The sequence below is a fragment of the Thermobia domestica genome, chromosome 6 (assembly GCF_964235325.1).
Source record: "Thermobia domestica chromosome 6, izTheDome1.hap1.1, whole genome shotgun sequence".
Lineage (NCBI taxonomy): Eukaryota > Metazoa > Arthropoda > Insecta > Zygentoma > Lepismatidae > Thermobia > Thermobia domestica.
In genome coordinates, this window is record NC_137459.1 from 127426856 (window position 1) to 127448854 (window position 21999).

Below are 21999 nucleotides of genomic sequence, written 5' to 3' on the forward strand. Positions count from 1 at the left end.
TATTGATCAAAGTATATGCGTCACTTTTTTTGAATATTGTATTTGTATCCGTCTCTTATGTCTTGGATGTGGGATTAATGATTTCCTTATCAAGATATCGTTCATTTAAGCAAAATGTAACCATTTGTGTGAATGCTAGGTGCTGGTGGTGGTTATAAGTGTATATTCCATGTTTGCGCACTCAATTTAAATGGAATCAGTATTTTCTAATTTGCGTTTGATTCTATGTTGATGTTATTGCACCAAATTTACCATTTTTTTTCTTTTTAAATGCAGTTTGATCGCACTGTAATGACAACACCCTTTGTTAATTTACAGTTTCTAACCTTGAGTAGTCATTAGTGTCACGTATTTGCAGTAGTGTTTGCCTTTACCAGCTGTTTTTTTAAGCGTCACTGAAATAAAAGCACATGGATTTTTTTAAGCTGATCTTTTTCCCCGATGTGGGTATTTTTTGATGTGTATTTCCCATTGTATAATGTTTCTTTCAACAGACATGAGCTTTGGACATTGTGATGGATCTGCAGTTGCGGTGCGATTAATAAGAAGACAACTCTGCTTTTGAGAAGTGGAATACAAATTAATATTTTTAGAAAACAGGGCCGTAAGAAGTTTCAATAATTGATTAGAAGAAAACGAGAGGGTAACAGGAGGAAGTCCCATGCTCCTTAATTTTTCTGTCCTCAAAGGTTCCCCCACTGCTACCTATTCTACCTTGAAATATGCTACCTAGTGTTGGCGGGATGATTTGCAAGTTCCTAGAATTAGCTAACGTAGCTGTCTTATGTTGTAGAATGATTATTTAGGTAGATATTTGTGTTCTAGATTATCTTCTAAGGTATTTAATTTTCTTCTTTTTCTTGCTGACCCATGGAATCAGGGGATTCTCCATCGTGGTCTCCCTATTCTAGTCTGTCATCTTGGACTGCAGGTTTCTGTTCATGCTCTTTTGCTTAGTGCACCTGCTTGGTTGAACCTAATGCAGCCTATTGAAATTGCAATGTTTTGTTTGAAGAACAAGACTTGAATCAACATTTCAGCCATCATAATATGTAACAATGATATGATCTAATTTTTCATTGTGGTTCCCAAGCACCTGCACTGGTAGTCATTGCAAGAAGCTTTTTTGTTTTATTTTTTTTTCACTAAAATTTCTTCCTGATATTTTAAGTTTAAGCTTTGAAAGAATTTTGTATTTATACGTCAAAGTAAATAAAAGAATAAAAAAGGATTTTGATTTCTAGTGCCAAGAGGAATATTATTTTTTTTTTTTAATTCTTCAAGCTCTTTGCCAGTCTTTCTGCTTTATTATGTTTCATTTTCCACCTATTGGCTTATGTTTACAATACCTTGTCACTTGACATTATGGAAAGATATTTGTAAGTTACATGAAATGACCACTGGTTAAAGTTACACTGTCAGCATCGCTAGACAAATATAGAATAGTTACAAATATTATAATTCAATAAATAAGGTGTGAAGAATTGTCAAACATGGAAGCAGTAAACACAGAGTAAATCACTAGCAAAAGCATTCAAAGAAATGAGGTTTTCATTAATATAAGTAGAGTAGTAATTTCAACAGAAAATGGTTTTAGTGTGGTACTTGGAATGCTCTGTATCAGTTTGTAAATGACGTAAATTTGATGTAAAATTTCAAGATAAACTTCGTAATATTCACAAATTAACAGTAAAACAGAAGAATATTCATTAAAATTTTGTAGTTTAGTAAGTAGGCAAGATTATTTAAATCGAATACGTAACTTAAGTAAATTAAAATATGAGTAAAGTTTTTTCTTAACGTTTTGACTGCCAATTTCATTATTTCTGGTTCTCGATTAAACTATGGATACTGATTTGTCATTTTAAAGTTTTAATTGAAAACATTATGATTCAATCAGATTATAAACAAAACTTTAATTATTTATTTATTTTTACTGAAGCTAATTAGTAGAAAAACTTCCAAATGATGGAAATCAGGAAAGAAAGAAACTTTGACTGAGAAGGTGAAACCATCGTTTGCAACTGTGCTGAGTACAAGTGTCAATATGACTATTGTTATTAAATAAAAATATTAAATGTATTTAAAATAAAACTCTAAGACAGACTCAAATCTCATTGTTAAGAGATCTGATAAGCGGGAATGAACATAATTTTATTTCTTATTAATACTGTTGACTCATGCATGATTTGGTTTATGATTCCATCCCGTAATTATTATACCAGTAACTGGTAATTTTTGAATACACTGTTTTCGAAAATATCTATGTACATTTTCAGTAAATGTATTCTTATGTAGTCCTGGAAACATTACCAGTTGAATTTGTTGTCGCAAGGTGAGTATGATATATATTCTACGTTTTTCAACATCGAATTTTGATTCAAGAAGTAAAAAAATCGTCGTGGAAAGTGATGTCATATGACAAGTAGTCGAATAAGAAACATAATCTTTGCAAAGAAATTTATTATCCCGCTAATATTTAGTAAACTATTGTATAGAAGTGTATCATTTCGTGAAAGAAAATCGTAATCGTAATATTTATTATGATATATCGTAATTTCCTTTTGTAATACATAATAACCTACCGCTCAAAATGTCCTAAAATCCTAAACCGTTATGTCTTGATAGTTTATTACCATGTTAGCTTATTGTTCGGAGAAGTCAATTTGGTTTAATAATATCTAGCCTATTCTGTGTAAATGGGTGTCATTACATTTTTTCCTGTGTTTTTATTCACACTTTTTCTTTTTACTGGCATGCATTAATTTTCAAGTATTATTATTCGTTTTCTGCAAACCTATTAAGTACGGCATGCTCATTAAGCACTGTTGTCGATATCCACAGCTGTAGCTATAAATTTTCATGTGTGATATTTTCTTTTAGAACAGTTTCTCATTACACAAGCCTACGCATGTGTTTTTTGTACGTTTGCGCATATTCTCAGGCATTTTATTTTCATTTTTGTCGTTCAGTTTAGCGCGCTGTATTACTGGTACAGATCTTTAACGTATTTATCAACCAACACAGCCTACACCAAGATGAAGAGTTGAGTTGAGTTGATTTTAGTTTAGCGTTCCTTTCAGCAGCGAGCCTATATGAGAAGTGGACCTACTGGAATCCGAACCACATGAGCTCCCACCGGGAATCGAACCCGGATCTCCCACGCCAAAGGCGCGTGCGCTTAGCCACGGGGGAGCTCACCAAGATGAAGACTTTTGTAATCGTATGTTCTATTTGTATAATCAGATACCCATACTCTAAAATTATTTTATTTTTATATACAGACATAAGGGGATGAGTTGTTCAGCTCTTTGAATTAAAACAAAATTCAGACATACCACAAATATTGATTCAAGAAAACTTATTTTTTTAAATTTCGCAGTCATAGCATTATTCCCTTGTAACCCCAATTGCTATCAGCAGTCAGTTCGTAATTGGCAGTTCTACTATTATAAAATATGTGTGAATAAAATAAACATGTGAACTTTTTACCAATAAAACACTTAAGCAAAACTTGAATTCAATGTCAGTGTTAGAGAAAAAAGTTGAATACGTATCAATGACTCTGTGACTCAACTTTCTGACTCGTATGAGTTTTGATACAGCATAATGTTAATAATAACTATTTCACGCCTGAAGTGTTGAATTAGTGAATTAGCATAATAGAACATCGGTATAAAAGTTACATGCAAAAATATAAAAACAGTTTACAAAAAAGCATGTACGTATATTTGTTAACTTAATACAAACACCTAAAATAAGTACAACATACCAGATTAATATAGCGTTTGACCACCTTTCACCCTCAGAATAGCTGTGTTGCGACGTGTAGTGGAGTCATACAGGTCGTGAGTGGTAGCAAGTGGAATATTGCACCATTCCATGTGCAGTACACTAGTCAGTTCCGTAAAAGAGGGTAGGGGCGAGAATGTGCGCCATATTCGTATCCCTAAAACGGACTACAGATGTTCAGTTACGTTTAGGTCAAGAAATTGGTTGGGCCAGGGGAGATGTTCAGCTTCATCCCGATATTCTTCAAACCACACTGTAACTTTGTGAATGGACGCATGATCATCCTGGAATTGTCCCATTGCCCGAAAACAATATCTGGACCATAGGATGCACATGTCCCCATAAAATGTGTACAAAATTACATAATGGGCAGTAACGCGGGACGTCGTCACAGGGCTCATTGGAACCCACTTCATCACAGAACTACCGCCATGGTTTACAGTTGACATTTTTTGGACGCCCGCCACACATAAACACAGCCTATAGTTTGAAATAAGGTGAATGGAAACTCATCCGACCATATCATACGTTTTCGGTCATAAACTGTCCATGTTGCATGTTCGTGGCACCATCGGTATTGTGCGGAAGTGTTATAGTCCCTTATCAACGGTTACGCTCGTGCAACTTGACTCCGTATGTCCATGTCATCTAGTTCGAGGCATACCGTGATTATCAACATGGGTTGTGGAAGGTGCTTCTTGAGTTCTCACGTCGCTTCCACCACAGTCGCTGAACTGCTCTGAATGATAATCTGCTTTAATGCTCGGCAGAACCCTTCACTAAAGGTTTTCTTTTGACTACTGTTCTTCTTCGCCGATGTGGTTTTGCCGTGACTTTTATATACTGCCATCACCATGGACATTGTCCGTCGCGACACACGTCCCACTTTCATCACTCTTGCACCATATAACCGAGTGCCAACAATTTGCCCTCTTTGGAAATCAGAGAGGACGCCCATTCCATACAGTGTGGGCGATAATGATGGACACATTTAAAATACATTTGTGGAGCATGTTGAACACATTATCAACTATATGTAACACATAGCTAAAGGACGGGATTTGTGCACTGCGTTCAGTGTTTGAAGATTACATCCCTTAGATGGGCACCACCTTGAAGAAAACATTCTCTGGCCCTAACAATCATGTTCAGTATACTTTGGCGCGGGGTTTCGAAAGGGATGGCTGGTATCTCCCTTCGAATGAGGGCCTTCAGTTCATTGATGGTAGTGGGCTTTGTGGTGTTTACCTTCTTCTTTATGTAACCCCACAGGAAATAGTCCGGTGAATTTAGGCCGGGGGGTCTGGGTGACCAATGCACATTACTGAATCTGGAAATGAGGCGGCCTGGCAAGTGCCTTCGAAGGGTTGTCATTGACACTACTGCAGTATGACTGGTGACACCATCCTTCTGCATCCACATGTTCCTTGGGCCAAATGGTCTCATTTCGGGAGTGAAAAATATTCTTAACATTGTGTTGTACCGCTCGGCGGTGACTGTGACTGTGTCACAATGTTCGTTCTATAAAAAAAAAAAAAGTCTCACTGCACACTACACAATAACCTTGGCACTGTGCAATGGCGTTTCATGCTACATTTGCGGATTTGTCTAGCCCAGAATTGATATCACCACTGACACAAGCTTCGTCGGACGTGATAACATGTTGCAAAAAGTCATCATCTTTGCAGATTAACGAATCACAGAATGTGGTTCGTTGAACACTATACCTTGGTCGAACAAGTTATGCACCACCTGTAGCTTGTATGGATACAGTTGTAAGTCCTTTTTAAGGATTTGCCGCACACTGGTACATGGAATATGCACTTGATGACACAATTGCCGAGTTGATTTCTTTGGACTTTGGTCCAAGGCATTGGACACACATTCAATGTTTATTTCACTATGCGACGTTCGAGATCTCCCAAGGAACCGTTTTTTGTTCGCATTTGCGGTCTCACGAAAGTTGTGAATAGCTCGCAGTATGATATTTCGGGATTGTGCTACCCGTTTATTAAAATGTTGTTTGAAACGTCGTTGTGCTGTGATGGTGCTTTTATTATTGAACAACGCCTCCACGATGTACCAAGTTTCAACGACGGTCCACGTCACGATGATTCCCTGCAACAATGAAAGGAACATGTATCACTAACTCCCTTCCATACACTTCCTGTTAACGTATTTTAAAAGCATGCATGGCTGTTATTGTTCGCAATATTCAAAATATAAATATGTCCCATCAATATGGCCCACCAGTACTATCACCGTCCGTTCAGTTCACTGCATACTGCCATTCTACTGTACTCACGTAGTACGGAACTTGCTCTAACACACCACCACCAACAACTCGGCGCTGTGGCCGCCGCGTGTTCATTGCTAACCCAGGCATCTGACGTGTTTCCAACCCCAGGTGTTTCCATTCCATATGTATAATGTGCTCTGTGATTGTTTACTAGATATTAGGCGTAATTGTTCTGAAATTAATGGATGTATTCTTTGTTGTCTTAAGATTCATGCGGTCAGTTTAAGACATAATTATGTAAGGCAAATTAAATCAGTGGTTTATAGTGACACCTAATCCTTTGACCATGCATAAAAATATTCAGAAAAAATAATTTTTGCCGTATTTGCAATTAAAGTGACACTTAAACCTTGCCATATAGAAAATATTATTTATAATTTTTTACTATTGTTTTTGTACGTGGTTTCACGTACTGGTCTAGGTATAAGTTAGTTGAATTTCTCTACAGCTGATGGTAACAATAATCAGTGCTGCAACGTAATTTCATCATGTGACATCGCGAAACAGAGAGAAAACATTGTAAAAGGTGCTTTCATGGCGTAACCACTGGGACACAAATGGTTGAGATTGAAGCAGTAGTCCAGAACAGCCATGGAGTGATTCGAAAATAATGGAATTGATAACCTTACAGTAGTCTCACTCAGTCACATGAGATTTTTGGCTGGTATTTTGGTTGAATATTATGAAATGGTATTTTGGATTTTAGCTTGGCGAAATTAAAATTGTAGCATCGGTAATTTATTTTGGACAGTTTGAGTAACATGATATGCCTTACGTTGAATTCTTTGGTAATCAGAACATAAAGGAATTTAAGTTTTTTCTTCTTTTCTTTTAGTCATGTTGTTAACATCAGCGTGCTGCAGCACTAGGTTTAAAATAGTAGTTCAGCATTATATTTCGGAAGTTTCTGAATGTTAAAGGAATTGCTAAAAATGTATCGTAATATTTGAAATACATGACAGTAAGACTAATTTTGGATAGTAAAGGGGTGAGGAAAGATTGATTGATGCTGCACCAACATACTGTCATCTAAGTGTTGCGCTTATAACGAGTATACCAGATATGAACTGTGTCGTTTTGTTTGATATTTCGTAATTGTGATGTCACTATGTTTAATGGAGTTCCGATTAGTGTGTTTCTTTTTTCTTCGTTGACAAAAGAAATGCAATTAAAGGGAAATAGTATCATGCAAAGAGTAGACTCCAGACATACTTGAAACTTGCTTTTTAACTGTCAGAATTGTAGATATATGAGTTTAGTTTAATCCTTTATAAGTAAAATTTAGGTAATGGAAGCCATTATTAAAATATTAGTAATGGCGTGTAGATAGGATTTTTTTTATTTAGATTTTTCTTTTTCTATAATTATTAACAAAATATTGGGTGATGTACTCTAAGCAGTAAGCATTAAGCAGTCGCGGCAGTTGACTTTAAAAGTCATCAAATTATGCAATTTGATGAAGTCATTGAGATTGTTAAGGTTTCTAAATACATATTTCTTGTTTGTAGGTGACTAGCCAATATTGACAGATGAATATTATAGCTGAGCTAGATTGTGTCAATAGTAGACATTGATTTCTGTGGATGTAATTGGCAAAACTAGGAATAACGGTCTGTTTTTAAAGTTTGGAAATATGTTGCCTGAACATTAAATATGGTTAACCTAGGAAGCGAATCTTCGTAATAATAGACCACAGAACTTCCAACGTTCAGTTATATGGGGGTAAATTACTATAGCGTATTATGTAAGATCAAACACAACCTTTCAAATCTGTTTATAACGCTCAAAGTTGCTCTTACTTCATTCTTTACCGGTGACTATTAATATAAAGAGAAAGAAAGATTTCGAATACTAGTCATCAGGGTGCTGAATGTTCTGGAGGTTATGCGACTTATACTGTATCTCTGAATTTGTAATTGGTTTTCAGTGTCGAAACACATAAAAAGTGTAGTATGTAATCATGATAGAGCTGTCGTAATGTAGTGTTCTTCATATTCTTCTTTATATTCGAACTTTTACTATGTTGTCAGAGAGAGCACTTTGAGTGAAAGAAACACATGAAGAAGTACAACAGCACTTTGATAGTTAATACACAGTGGTGATGCGAGGAAATTTCAAAATTATCGTCATTTTCTTCGGTCTTTCTACTCTTATTTTTGGTAGCGATTGTAACTGCGTTCGTCTTTGTTCTGTCGAGCTGTGTAATTTCTTGTCTGTATTTTTGTATCAGCGATTCCGTCCGCTTAGAAGTAATTGTTTTTGATATTTTTTTGGTATTTTCTCCTTTCGTTTGATTCACATTAACAGTCCTTAGGATTTCTTTTCATAAACAATTGTTTTGAGATGGTGTTCTATTCTGTTTATGATATGAATTAGTTATCCCTTGCCTTTCTCTTACTGTGGATTGAATTCGGGACCATGCACACCGTTAGTGCATAGGCTGATCACTCCATTCTCGAGAATCCCTTTTACTTCTGCGGAGATTCGTTCAAAATTCAACATGAAATCTGTTTTGATCATAAATAGAAATTAAAGTAGCGAATTTTGTATCAATGATTTACATATTCCTCAAGATGCACTAGAACTTTAACTTGTGACGTGACTGTTGTATTGAAATATGTATATTTATGTATGTATATGCCTTTCTGTGACGTATTGTTGTCTTGTGTTGTGAGTTTCGTCCAATCTGTATCGTACTTTTGTGCAACTTTTTTTTATTTAATGTGAATAGTATCAAAGCATAGTGCTCTTGCCTTAAGCTGCAGTTTTTTGAAAGAAACGTTTCAACTAACATGTGTACAAATGCTAGGGCACTATCAGTTTCTTCCGTAACATGAGTAATTCTTTAAAGTGATTAAAACTACCAGCGCTTTATTCCTTAATGTATTGGTTACAAAGTAGTACAAACGCTTCTGAATGAATGTACGATATGTTGATTCATAATTGTAAAATAATGATATCCTGTAAGTAAATCTACACAAAAAGATTAACATAATACATAAACTTACAATTTGGGAGTCACACACACACACCAAACAAAAACATAGAAACTGCAGTATCCTAGTCAGTATAAAGGAGAGAAAAGGTTATTCTATACTACTGTATCCTTATAGAATAGTTTAGAGATTGGGTGGGACTGTTGCTGTAGTTAGATAGAAGCAAATACTTGAATATTGATTCTGTAACAAGAAGAAGATAGTTCGGAAATCAGAACTTTCAGTAAATGAAGGGATGTTACAACGGGTTCAAAGAATATGAAAATAAAAACCATATTTAATCTGAGGAAAGTATTCTACTTGGGAGCGTTTGAATTTGTTAATATTCTACTTTCGTCGTCAGAAAAGCGCTATAAAAACATACTGAGTATTTACAGAAATAGCTTTTTTTTTTTTAAAAAAAAAAAAAAAAAAAAAAAAAAAGAGGGGAAGCAGATACATATGTTAAAAGCAGAATTATGTGTGAAAAAATATTCCTATGGTCAGTTGCCAAAAGGCACGAAAATATGACGATACGTGTTAAAATGGCATATGGAATTTTCTTCCAAATCAATAGGAAGTACTAATCATCGCCTCTAAAGTTTAAAATAAACTTGATAATACTTTGTGATTGTACTTAACCCTGTAATAACGGTAAGCTTTTGCTTGCTGTAAAGAAATTTTATTTTAAAATTTGATTTCGTTTTCTTTGAGTTGTATTTTTCAAATCTTGGTTAATCTGATACATCTGAGGCCACAACATTATTTCAGGTGATGTTCAAAATTTCACTGGCATTTAGCGTGAGTGTCAGGATATGTCACTAGCAATTTTCAGGTCCTATTTACGAATTAATTATTCTTAAATTTACTTATTCGCAGGGGGTTGTAGTAGTAAATTCTATCTTTTTCCATGTTTGATTTTTCTTTACACCTACAGTGTATTTACTTGTAATGTTGTTAGGAATGCAAAATTATATTTTTCCCTCCCAAGCCTTACATTGCGTCATAAGGTGTAACTGTTGGCCTCTTCTATAAAAGCTAACAAAACCATAAAAACTTCACACGTGATCATACGTTCATTAAACTAATAATGTCAAGTGAAGGTACTCAGCAAATAGCTAGTGCAAAAGTGTTTAGATATTTTTTATTAAAATCTTCCTTACTTTCCAGGGTTTTTGAAAAGCAGGAGAGAGAAGAGAAGAGAAAAGAAAGCAAAAAAGAAAAAGGATTCGGATAACACGAGTAATAAAGAAGAGAAGTCTGATGCGTAAGTGAAACACTTTTATTGTAGTACTGAAATGTTAATGAATCACTTCACTGATATTCTGTTTAACCTATAATGGGCAAGTACAGGGTAGAAAAATTACGTTAAGAGTTTAGTTTTCTGTTTTTCCGTGAACATGGCATTGAACCTCCGGGTTTCATAAGTCGTGAGTTAGTTAAGTTCTTTGTCCCTTTTCTTTCAGTCAAATTTTGTTACAGCTCCTCAGTAAAATGTACAGGGCAATTACATTATTTCTTTACTAACGTGTTTTATACTGTTCTCATTTCACTGCTTTAAGTATGGGTACTTTCTGTCTTTTTGCACAGCAGTTGATGAAATTAAGTAGTCTAGAACTATTCCTGCTGTATATATATGTATGTATATACGGTATATATATATATATATATATAATTTTCGATAAAATGGCGCTCATAGAACACATCACTATTCTACAGGTCAAAATAAAGAGGAATATATATATATATATATATATATATATATATATATATATAGGGTGTGTCAAATTGGATGTTACAAGCCAATATCCCGCGAACTATGCATCTAATAAGAAAAATGTGAAGAGTGAATGTACAATACAGAGGAGCCTACAAAATGGGTCAAACACGAGCTTCCTCCGTCCCCCATTTTGGAGGGGGGGAGGGGTACGTGGAATTTTCAAATATCAACATGGGACGAGTGATATCATGTTTGATAGATCGTGGAAAACCAAACAGCTTAGTACATCATTTGTTTTGATTTTAGACAAGCCTGTTTTAAAATGGTATTACCCGACCTGTTCCCGTTTGAAAATTTTACGTACTCTCCCTCCCCCAAAATGGAGGCAGAGGGAACCTCGTGTTTGACCCATTTTGTAGGCCCCTTTGTATTATACATTGACTCTTTATAATTGTACACTCTTTCGTTTCCTCGTGAAGACGCAAATTTCACTATGTGGCAACGTCGCGTCGCTTCGTGGATAAAGGACCAAAAATTTTATCTTTCAATCCACCACATAGATCAACTCTTACATCGACTGGTTAACGCATACGTTGATACTACAACATCTATTAGCGTCGATGGAAAGAAAAATTACAACTCACTTGCTAATAGAGGTGCAACAAAAATGCCTATTTTAAAACTAAATCAGTGTAATCTTGTTTCGTAATGAATATAGATCACAAATAAAGTTTTCTTTTAATATAAAAGCAGAAATTTACTCATATAAAATTACTTGTTAAATTCAAGTCTCGTAATAAATTAATTCTTAATCATTGCATAAATCTTTCAGTACTGTTCACCTCAGTTCAATATCTCAGTGAGATCTCAAAATATACGCTTAAATTTTAATATTCCTCATAAAAGGCAAAATTAAGTTGATATAGGTATTTGAAATGAATACATTAATTATACAAGTAGATCATGGAAGATTTTTTTTTTTTTTTTTTTTTTTTTTTATTGTCAGAATACAATGGAATTTAAACTTGGTAAAAGCGAACTTTTAAAGGTACAAAATAAGTGTCGATTAATCATAATTTAATACGCTCAGCTATCAAGCCACTTATAAAACTTGTTCGAGTGAATTCTAGATAACCTATGTGACTACCTTGAGCTTCTTAGTTGATTACTGTCTTTGGTAAATAAAGTTTTTTTTTTTTTTTTTTTTTTTTTTCCTCTCAGTCAACATAGATAAAGTAATATTTTCAAAAGATAATTTAAACATATTTTATGTAGTAACGGAATATTTGACATTCCAGACTTTGAAGTGGTGAAATATTTGTCAGTGCAGTTGAAACAATGTTTAAAATTTATGAAAGTAAATGGATGTAATGTTATTTAGACAACTTTACGTTAATTTGTGTCTGAATTGTAATTTGCATATCGAATTCATGCACTAAGAGAACAGGTGGTGTCTACTGCGGTGTGCGTTTTGTGGAAGAATAACGTATAATGTGTGTGTTTAAGTGTAACAGACACTAAATTACCAAATTTTTATTTACTTAGAGTTTTGAGGATAACAGAGTATCGTTAAACAGCATAGTGTAAAGTTTTACGAGTTGTCGTCTACTTGATACAATTATTTTATTTTATTTTCCTTTCTTAAAGTAACACACTAAGTTCAAGAATTGTATATTTTCCGGTTCAGGGCAGGGCGAATGTGACGGGCTCGTGCGGGAGTTCTTCCGTAGGAAGCCGGCGCAGAGCGTCTTTGGTTATACGCTTAAACGAAGGTACCCTTAGAAACCACAGTCGCTATTTATATTAGAACTGAAATAGCACATTTCTTTCTCCGTGCTCGCTTTGCCCGGAATCAAAGAAATTCATCTATAAAGGCACTTCCAGAGATGAGTGTCATATCTTCCATTCGTCACATTTATTACACTTGATAGGTCTTTTACTAGGCCACATTCAAAATGAAATGTGTGGAAGGTGCTGATTAAAATTACGAAGAGTTTTGTGTTTTGTGCAACACTACTGTAATCTATCGTTCGACGTGCAATGTGCTTATACTTTGATCGTGATTGCATATTGTATTTATATGTATTTTAATGCTTTTTCCGCAGTGTTTGTACGTACGGAAAAATAACTTTTGTGACAGAAGCTAATTACACTCATCTCTTGGTCTTACGGACTTACCTTTAAAGGATGTCTAAAAATCTGGAGTAGCCGATGAGTTTGAGAGTCCTGATTTTGATGATTAATTTACTGTATTATAATACAAGTTTACGGTGTAGAAGTACGGCAGGAATGGGCTTCAAAAGTGCCATCTTAGCGTTTCTATACCATTCTTGGGGTAATTTGCGCATGCACACTCTTTCCTGATGTGCGCATTTGCCACAAAACAGACAGAAATTTTTAATTTGACAACATTGGTACAATGCCGTTATTAGGACTATGTGAACTCCAGGACACTACACACTGAACTTTGTAATTGATAAGCAGGCCTCTCTACTTAACTACTCAAAATATTTTCTTTTCTAATAATCATTTGTACATCAAACCCTACTGAATTACCAAAGGAATATTTTTTGTCGTACTTATCATTAAATTTTGATTTCTTGTTTGCAACATTTCCTCAACTAACAAGGGATGCGTGGACCTCGAACGCTCAGAACCTCACGAAAATGTGCTTAGAATATAAATCACTGATCCCAAAAACAGTGTTATGAGCCATTCGCATGTAAAACTGCTCGTCTTAGTACAAGTAACATTTGAATGCTCACCTATACAAGGTCTAAGAGAGGAACTTTGGTAAAGCGAAGAAACAAAATATCAATATAATAGAACCAAAAACACACATATTGCAATGTCGGAACCGGTTGCTGTATTTCTCTCTGCTTAGAATAATCACGCTATCTGAACAACAAACCTTTTTCACTGACCTGACAGTGTTGTCCCGCTATTCAGTACTCAAAATGCAGGTGTATGATGTCAATAAAGTGATCAAAGCAAAGTGGAACAGAATAAAATGTACACCTGGCTAAAGCCACTTTTTCACATTCAACAGCACTTCTGCATTGAAGCAGTTGAATATCAAACACCACATACCTTTACCAAGCTTATTGTAACGTAGGCTTGTACTTCGGTGCAGTGATGATGAAATGACAATCGTGTAACTTTACTTGTGAGTTTTACAAAATCAACGATCCTTCTCTCGTAGATCTTATATTGCCTAATGAAGCACACAATAAGAGGTTGTCAATATTTTGTTGTTTTTGGTGTCAATTTCTTGAGCGTAACATCCTTGTTCGGAGAACTTTCACCTAACAGACTATGATTTTTATTACCTGACCAGGAATCACAAAGCAGTAGGCATTTCGCACCGTCACGTACATATTCACCAAGGACGGTAGTTTTAAAACTTTTCATATGCTCTTTCGTCATTTTGCCACTTTTGCTTACCTCCACATGAATACTTCGTGGACATGTTGATTCGAGTTTCTTTGAAACATTTGGAACAAAAGTGCCTTATGGCTCTTGAAAACAGATATAGAGCTTGTTAAGTATTGCCATTCACTGATAAAATCACATAAGTTGTATAGCTGTGTGTAGAGCTATGACAGATTGCAACACACCAGGTGTAGTTTTCTCGCTTCTGTGAAATAATATTGACAAGACATTTCATAATCGACTTTGGTCACTGTTCCCGTCTGTTATGTATTTGTTTACATCCGCCACAAACCCTTGTGCCTTCTTGCGAATACTACAGGATGTTTCAGTCAATTAGTCGTTTTTTTTTTTTTTTTTTCATTTTATTACTACTGTGATCAAACGAATTAACGTATACAAATAACCAAAGGATCACTGTAAAGAGTACTGTTCTGAGTTTCATTACTGATAAAGAAAATGTATGACATGTTCAATGTGTCCCCCACGCCTGTTGCGAACCTCCCGCATGCGAATTGGGAAGTTCTGGAAAACTCGTCTACAGATATCTCTGTCGACAAGTGTGCAGCAGTGATTGCAGTCCGCAAGTCTTGCAGTGTACGAGGAGCCCTAGCGAACATTTTCTCCTTCAGGAATCTCCATAGGAAAAAATCTAAGCTGTTCAAGTCGGGGCTGGTGGATGGCCAGGAAAATCCGCAACCAAAGAGCGCCGGAAACCGATTTGATACCACTCGGTCTTGGAACTTGATAATGAAGATAACTGTGTACATCTGCAGTCGTATGAGATCTAGCCCTGTTCCGTTAGAACGACTGTCGACGTAATGGGAACCTTTACTGTCGCAATCCAGGAAGAAAAAAGGTCGCCAACATTTCCTGTAATTTTCCGCACTGACATGTCCATCGAAGAAGAAGGGACCAATCAACCCGGTGGTTGACAGTGCACACCACACTAACAGCCGGGTGAAGGCTAGTGTTCCCGATCACGTGTGGATTTTGCAGTCCCCAGAAATGGACATTTTGCCTGTTTACGTCTCTCATGAGGTGGAAGTACGCTTCATCTGTCACCCACAGTTTATCCAGCACATCATTTTTTGAGTCGAAAATGTGCATCACGTTACAGTTTCTGAGTTATTATTATACTTTTGTGGAACATCTCATGAATTATATTTTTTCTTTGTGGTTAACCCTTGCCTCGCTCCTGTTCCACACTCCCTGGAATTCACAGTGTAAAAGAGTCATCAGCTCTTTTATTCTCGTTCCTAATCTGACATATTTTTCTAGGTGCGTTGTGTTGTGCCGCTCCGACAAATTTTCAATGAGCCATAACTATTTATGCACCTATGTTGGTCTATTGTTTTTTCCTTTTCATGTTTTCGTCTGAGGAATCATTCTCCAAAGTTTATTGGCGTTGTTTCTGAATACTCTCTTTTTCTCTATATATGTAGAGAATGAACCATTTAACACCCGAGTAATTTTTAAACTAATGGAAAAAAGGCGCAGAAATTTTGTACCATTCAAATATCGGCAGGTGGACATTGTTTGGCATACTCTGTGATACTACGAAGTTAACAATACTGCTAACTCAACCTAAAGTAGTTCTTTTTAATGGCACTACGCCAGTTTATTACATGTTTCAAATTTACGTGCAAAACAAAAACCAGAATGCCACACTTACCATACACTGTTTCTAACTAAGAACGCTACAGTATACAAAATTATATAACTTTAGGTTGGGTTGGCATCACTGTTAACCTTGCCGAACAATGTTCCCCTGCTGATATTTGCATGGTACAGAATTCCAGCGTTTCTCATCCATTACTTTAAAAGTTACAAGGGCATATAAAGATAAATGGACAACCCTATTTACACAGAGGCGGCTCTAAATGTAGTCACGAAGTCACGTACCATCCTGATTAATACGAACAAAAATATTTCCAAAAACAAAACAGTTAAGAGCATTTGTTCTTATATACGAATAAGAAAAGACGGAATAAAACGTTTAGTTATTTTAATATGTAAGTTGCAGGTCGATTGATGTGCATGAGATAGGATTTCTTTTTCTGCTAATACATAGAGTGAAAAGAGGAGGAGCACTATCAGAATTCCCTGAAACTAAAAATCTTAAGTTTAGAAAATAAAATCAACTTAGGACTTTTGCTTGGGGGTTTAAATATGCCTAGCCATTGTTTATGTATGATTGAGGGTTATTAATCGTTAAATTTATTTGTAGTGAAGAAAAGGAAGACAGTAGAAAATCTGAAACGCCAACTCCAGAGGTCGACGAGGAAGGCTACAGTATTAGACCACGAGTAGATCCATGGGAAAACGATAAAGGCAGTTTTTATTCTAGTTCAGAAACGGATTCAGGTACTGTATAAATACATATTTTTAAATGTGATAGTTGTACGTGTTACCTATGCTGAGATTAATTTTCAAAATTAAGAAAAGGAAAGAAATAAATGACTTCCTTCATTCTGATGCAGTTGTCTTTTTGCAGCTAAAGCTTTATGTAGCAAATTTTCGAAACCTAGATATGCTGCATTGGTTGCATTTTTTTTCTTCTCAACATTATTATTATTATTATTATTTTTTTCTTTTTAATAAATTAATCACCTTGTGCTTGTACAGTCTAATTTGATTCAACCCTATATTTATACTTTATGTAAAGTTGCAAAATTGAAACTAATTTTAGTACCTAGGTATTTTTTGTGTGTCAAATCTTGAATGGATAGTTCTAAATTACATTTTTTTTTTAACAATTTTGATAGAGTAACTTTTTCAGGAAGTTTGGATTACCAAAACTATTTTATATATTTTCTCTGTCCGTACAGGAAGCAAACAATGTCAAAAACCAAATGATGAATAGACATCGGATTTTTATGCTCGTAAAATTCATGAAATATGCATGCAACTATGTTCTTAAATGTGTTAAAATATGCACTTAATATGCACTAACAATGCAATAAAGGAGAACATTTTCAAACATTCATCAAAGTTGTTCCAAAGTTTTGTAGGTGAAATATAACATCGAAAGTGTACTTTAGCTTTCAAGAACTTTTAAGGATTTACTCCTTCCTGTAATTAGCCTTACAATATATCACAAGATGCTTTTCTTCATTTTTTGGTGTCAGTTTGTGATATTTGTACCCAGAAAATGATATTAACATCAGTAGATGTTATTGGACAATATTTATAGAGAGAAGCAAGTTTACTATCTGTATTTTCTGACAAGTTGAAATTTAACCTTTGATTGTATTTTCCCATGGCTTCAATTGTTTTATAGTCGCAGTTTCTGCCAATACCATCCATCAATTTCTTTTTCACAGAGCACCAAATTTACCAGAAACTGATTGAAGCTTGTCCCAAACTTCATCAACTAGAGCTAAGCATTCACTGAGCAGCATTTCCCGCGTCTGTTGTTTCTGAATTGATGTCGACACGATATTACAATGTCTTGATCATTATCAGATTTATCTTAATGTCGTGGCAATTGTATGCGTCTTTGCTCTTCTGATCGGTTGCTAACATTATTGGTCCTCATTAAGTGAGACATTTTCCATCCTCGCGTGCAAAAAAAAAAAAAAAAAAAAAAAAAAAAAAAAAAAAAAAAAAAAAAAAAGCTTATAGAATATGCCAGATATGCTCTTAAGCACTGATATATGTTCTAACCTTTGAAATATGCATTTCTATGTATTACAAAACTTTAAATTCAAGTTATATTACTGTTGTTAGAAACCCCTACCAAGTTTAACAGAGAAGACTATAAGCAATTGAAATATGTATTTGCATAAACATTCGATGCCTACTCATGAATCACCACTAAATTTGGTCAGAATATAGAGAGTCAGAAGTTAATTCGAATTCGTTGATGGAAGTGATACCAAAACCAGAAGTAGTAGCAATAAACCTTTTCTGGTTTTTATGTTAATCAGTATAGAACAGAAATAATGATAGCGAGAAGCTGTTTTCTGCAAACAATTAAACATTCGAAGAATACTTTGTCCTCGCCCTTTACTCTCTATTAAAATGAAAAGTGACAAAAATTAACCGCTTCCGTTTTCTACGTTGATTGCTACATAGTAAAAACGGTACCAGATGGCGGGAAGCGTTTTCTGCAATCGAGTAAACGTCCCGAGAATATATTCCATTTTCATCCTTAACTCCATACTATAACCGTAAGTGCTAGAAGTCAACCGTTTCCGCTTTTTTACGTTGATCGTTATAGAGTAAAAACAGTATAAGGTAGCGAGAAGCAGTTTTCTACAATCAATTTAAGTATTTCAAGAATATATTATATCTGTACTTAATATCTCTATTAAAACCGGAGGTGGTAGAAGATCAACAATTTCTGGTTTTGATTATGGTCACCATAGAATAACAACCGTAATAGGTAGCAAGAATGTGTTTTCTGTAATCAATTAAGCATTCCATAAATATGTTCCATCTCAATTTTGACCTCTCTACTAAAACCGGAAGTGGCAGAAATCAACAACTTCGGGATTCGACGTTATTGTTACAGAGTAAAAACGGTAACAGATAGCGAGAAGCGGTTTTCTGTAATCAATTAAGCGTCCCAAAAATATGGTCCATCTCAATTCTGATCACTATACTAAAACCGAAAGTGGCAGAAAATCAACCATTTCCGGTTTTAACGGTGATCGTTATAAGAATAATGGTAATAATAGACGAAGCAGCTTTCAGCAATCAATTAAGCTTCCCAATAGTATCTTTCATGCACATTATAACCTCTTTATTGAAACCAGAAGAGGTAAAATTTACCACTTCCGGTTTCAATATTGTGGTGTGTACGTGATACTATTACTTGTTTAAAAGGAAGTAAACAGTTATTTTTTTTAATATGATGGTACAGAATAGTGTATGAATATTGAGTTGAGTTGAGTTGATTTTGAGTTTAACGTTCCTTTCAGCAGCAAGGCTATATGAGACGGGACCTACTGATTAACGTGGAATCCGAACCACATGAGCTCCTGCTGTATGAATATTATTAATTATTCTAGTGTAAGGACAGATTTTCTTTCAGAAGTTTCGTACATATTGCATGTAGAAAGAGAATATACGAAATTCTGAAAAGTGCCTTAAAGATACTTTAGTAAAATTCAGTATAATATTGCGAGTTTTATGAAGCACTGCAAACTCTCATTACGATACTGAGATCTATTTTTAGGCCATTTTCAAAGGAATTTCGTATATCCTCTTTCATATTCAATAGCTATTTCTCAAAATATGTGAAACGTTTATGTTTATTCTTAATGTAATGGCTCTTGTTTCGCCAATCAATTTCAGATGATGAGCGGGAGAGGAAAATTCATGTTGAAATAAAGCCATTAAGTAATGGCTCTGCTCCAATAAGTGCCAGTGTAGATGAGCTTAGAGCGACTGTTGAAAATCTGTCCATTTCTCCAGTTAGTTTAGTTTCAGTAAGTATTGATATTATTTTAGGTTTGTGTACAAATTATTTCATAACGTTTCATGCCAATCTGCTTTTTCGATTATTAATATTATTATTTGTTTTGTTTGTATTATGAAGAAATACGATCATATGTTCAAACCTAATAAATTTTTATGCAATATTACGTCTTGCTCTATGTATAACTTTCGTAAATATAAATGTAAAATATTACAAGCAAGTGCGTCATTTAGGACATGGAAGAGGGAGGGAGAACTGAGTTAACCAATAATATTGTAATATATTAATAAAAAATGTATACTTAAGTCGGCGGAGAGTCTTGTCCTCCCCCTTCCTCTTCCCAAGCGGAACCCGAAATGTTCCAATTGAACTATTAACAGTCAATGAATCAAAGCCTGAAATGACGCCATTTCTGTCACCATTATTGTTTTGTGAATAAAACAATAGAACAATAGAATATAGAATTAAATGAACTCTTTAGATCAAAGTCCCCTGTTTTGCCCCGTAGATTAAAAAAATAAATTATCCTTGCGAATAAATGGAGAAGAAAGATCTGATAGAATAGAAAAAAGTAAAAACAACCAGTGGTTATTATAAAATCTAAGATTAATCAGTCCCTTAGATATGAAAAGTCAAAGGAGAACGATACGTTATGGTAAAAAAAAGAAAAAGAAAAAAAGTATATAATAGACACTTTGGTTTCAAGATTAATATGTTGTTGTCGGAAATACAAATTCTGAACAAAACAGGTACGGGAATATGTCTTAATTGGCCATCTTGTATGGTGTGATTCAGTTCTCAACATGTGGTGGCCAGATCTGAGTCAGAGAGTGCTGCGGTGGCTCAGTAGTAGAGCGTTCTCCTCTGGTAGTTGTGGTCCCTGGTTCGATCCCAGCTTGCGCCAAATATACTTTGTGGTGGACAAACACCGTGTCCGTGGGTTTTCTCGGAGTTCTCCCGTTTCCTCCCAGTTTCTTCATTCCACGCTTTCATTCATTTGTCATCATCACCGTCTCCTTTAGCCTAGCCGGCATAATCATGGGACGTGAACTGGAAGATTTCATTTCATTTTTTTTTTCTTTCAAAAGGCCCGTTCTCGTAATGAAAGTGTGGAGGTTGCGGAGGGGGTGAGAAGAGCTTTGTGTAAGCGGTTTCATGGCAGGTCGATAGGGGGTCTTTGATGTCAAGTAAAGTGGTGACTCTTAGATAGGCAAGATTCAGTAGTTATTGTAGGAATGTGGGCTGGGAAGATATTGGGTATAGAAGTTGAGAGTACGGGGTTCTATAGTAACTTGTGTGTGTGTGATTTTCTTGCACGATTTACTGTGTGCTGTTACTAGTGGGAAGGGGTTGCCCTGTAGAGAATACTACGGAGAAAATTTTTGATATAGTTGTTAAGGGATTGTGTAATGGGACAGATAGAAGTTTATAAATGGCGTAGGTATAGAGTGGTGACTTCAAAGTCCACAATCCACAAATCCAACAACACAAGAAGACCCATTGTTCCCAGTAATGGTAGCCTCACCGAACACAGCCACAGCAAGTAGTGATAGCCACACAAATCAATTTTCCTTGACTGCCACCTCCAAGTCTACGTCTAGGCTCTTCCATCATATCTCCAAGACACTCAAAGACTACTAATATTCAAAAGTTATTTCGTATCCATTATTCGTTTTGTCACCGAAAATCTACCCCCTACTATCGTCCTTGGCTTCGTACGTGTAATTTCATTATACAGCAGTATTCAACTTACGCATAGCCTCAGTGATCTTGAAGATTTGCTAAACACACGCCCCGAACTTCAAAAGCCGAGCGTAAAAATCCTAATCCAATTAGCTCTGCCTCAGCAATGAATAACTTTACATATGAAAATAACAACTATCTTCAAACCAAGGGCTGAGAGTTCCATATGGCCCCTTCATACGCCAAAATATTTATGAGATGCCTCGAACAATAGACGATCTATTCATCACTACTTCAACCTCTCTTCTGGCTTTGATTCATAAACGGTATATTCCTAATACAGACCACACAGACAACCGTAATTGAAACTATTCGTATCTCTACACAATAAATACCTGCCAAAAATTTACCTGGTCCTTTACCAACGATAGTCAACCTTCTAGAGGTGGACGTCAGACTTGAGAATCGACGTCTTGAATCTCAAGTACACATCAAATCTACGAAATAGTATACAATACTTCCAATTCAAGAGCTCACTCTAAGTTAAGTAGTTAGCATTTGTGTCTTCAACACAAGAGATCCAAGTTCGATTTTGCTAGAAATCATGTGGTTCCTTCGGAAGCTACATTAAGCTATAGGTCTAAGCGCGATGTTGGAAAGAAATGTTCTAATT

General features: G+C 35.3%; 1 protein-coding gene across 5 annotated transcripts in view; it reads left to right on the top strand.

Moving 5' to 3' along the window:
* LOC145688193 (F-BAR domain only protein 2) overlaps positions 1-21999 on the top strand; it is a 274258-nt gene that overhangs the window by 153019 nt on the left and 99240 nt on the right. For 3 of the 5 annotated variants that reach the window (XM_081762065.1, XM_081762067.1, XM_081762068.1), the window contains 3 exons: positions 10237-10333; positions 16446-16582; positions 19520-19653. In XM_081762065.1, the coding sequence (XP_081618191.1) occupies positions 10237-10333; positions 16446-16582; positions 19520-19653 (368 nt within the window). Of the gene's footprint in view, positions 1-880; positions 932-10236; positions 10334-16445; positions 16583-19519; positions 19654-21999 lie in introns of all 5 variants that reach the window. The other 2 variants (XM_081762063.1, XM_081762064.1) reach the window with 1 other exon arrangement.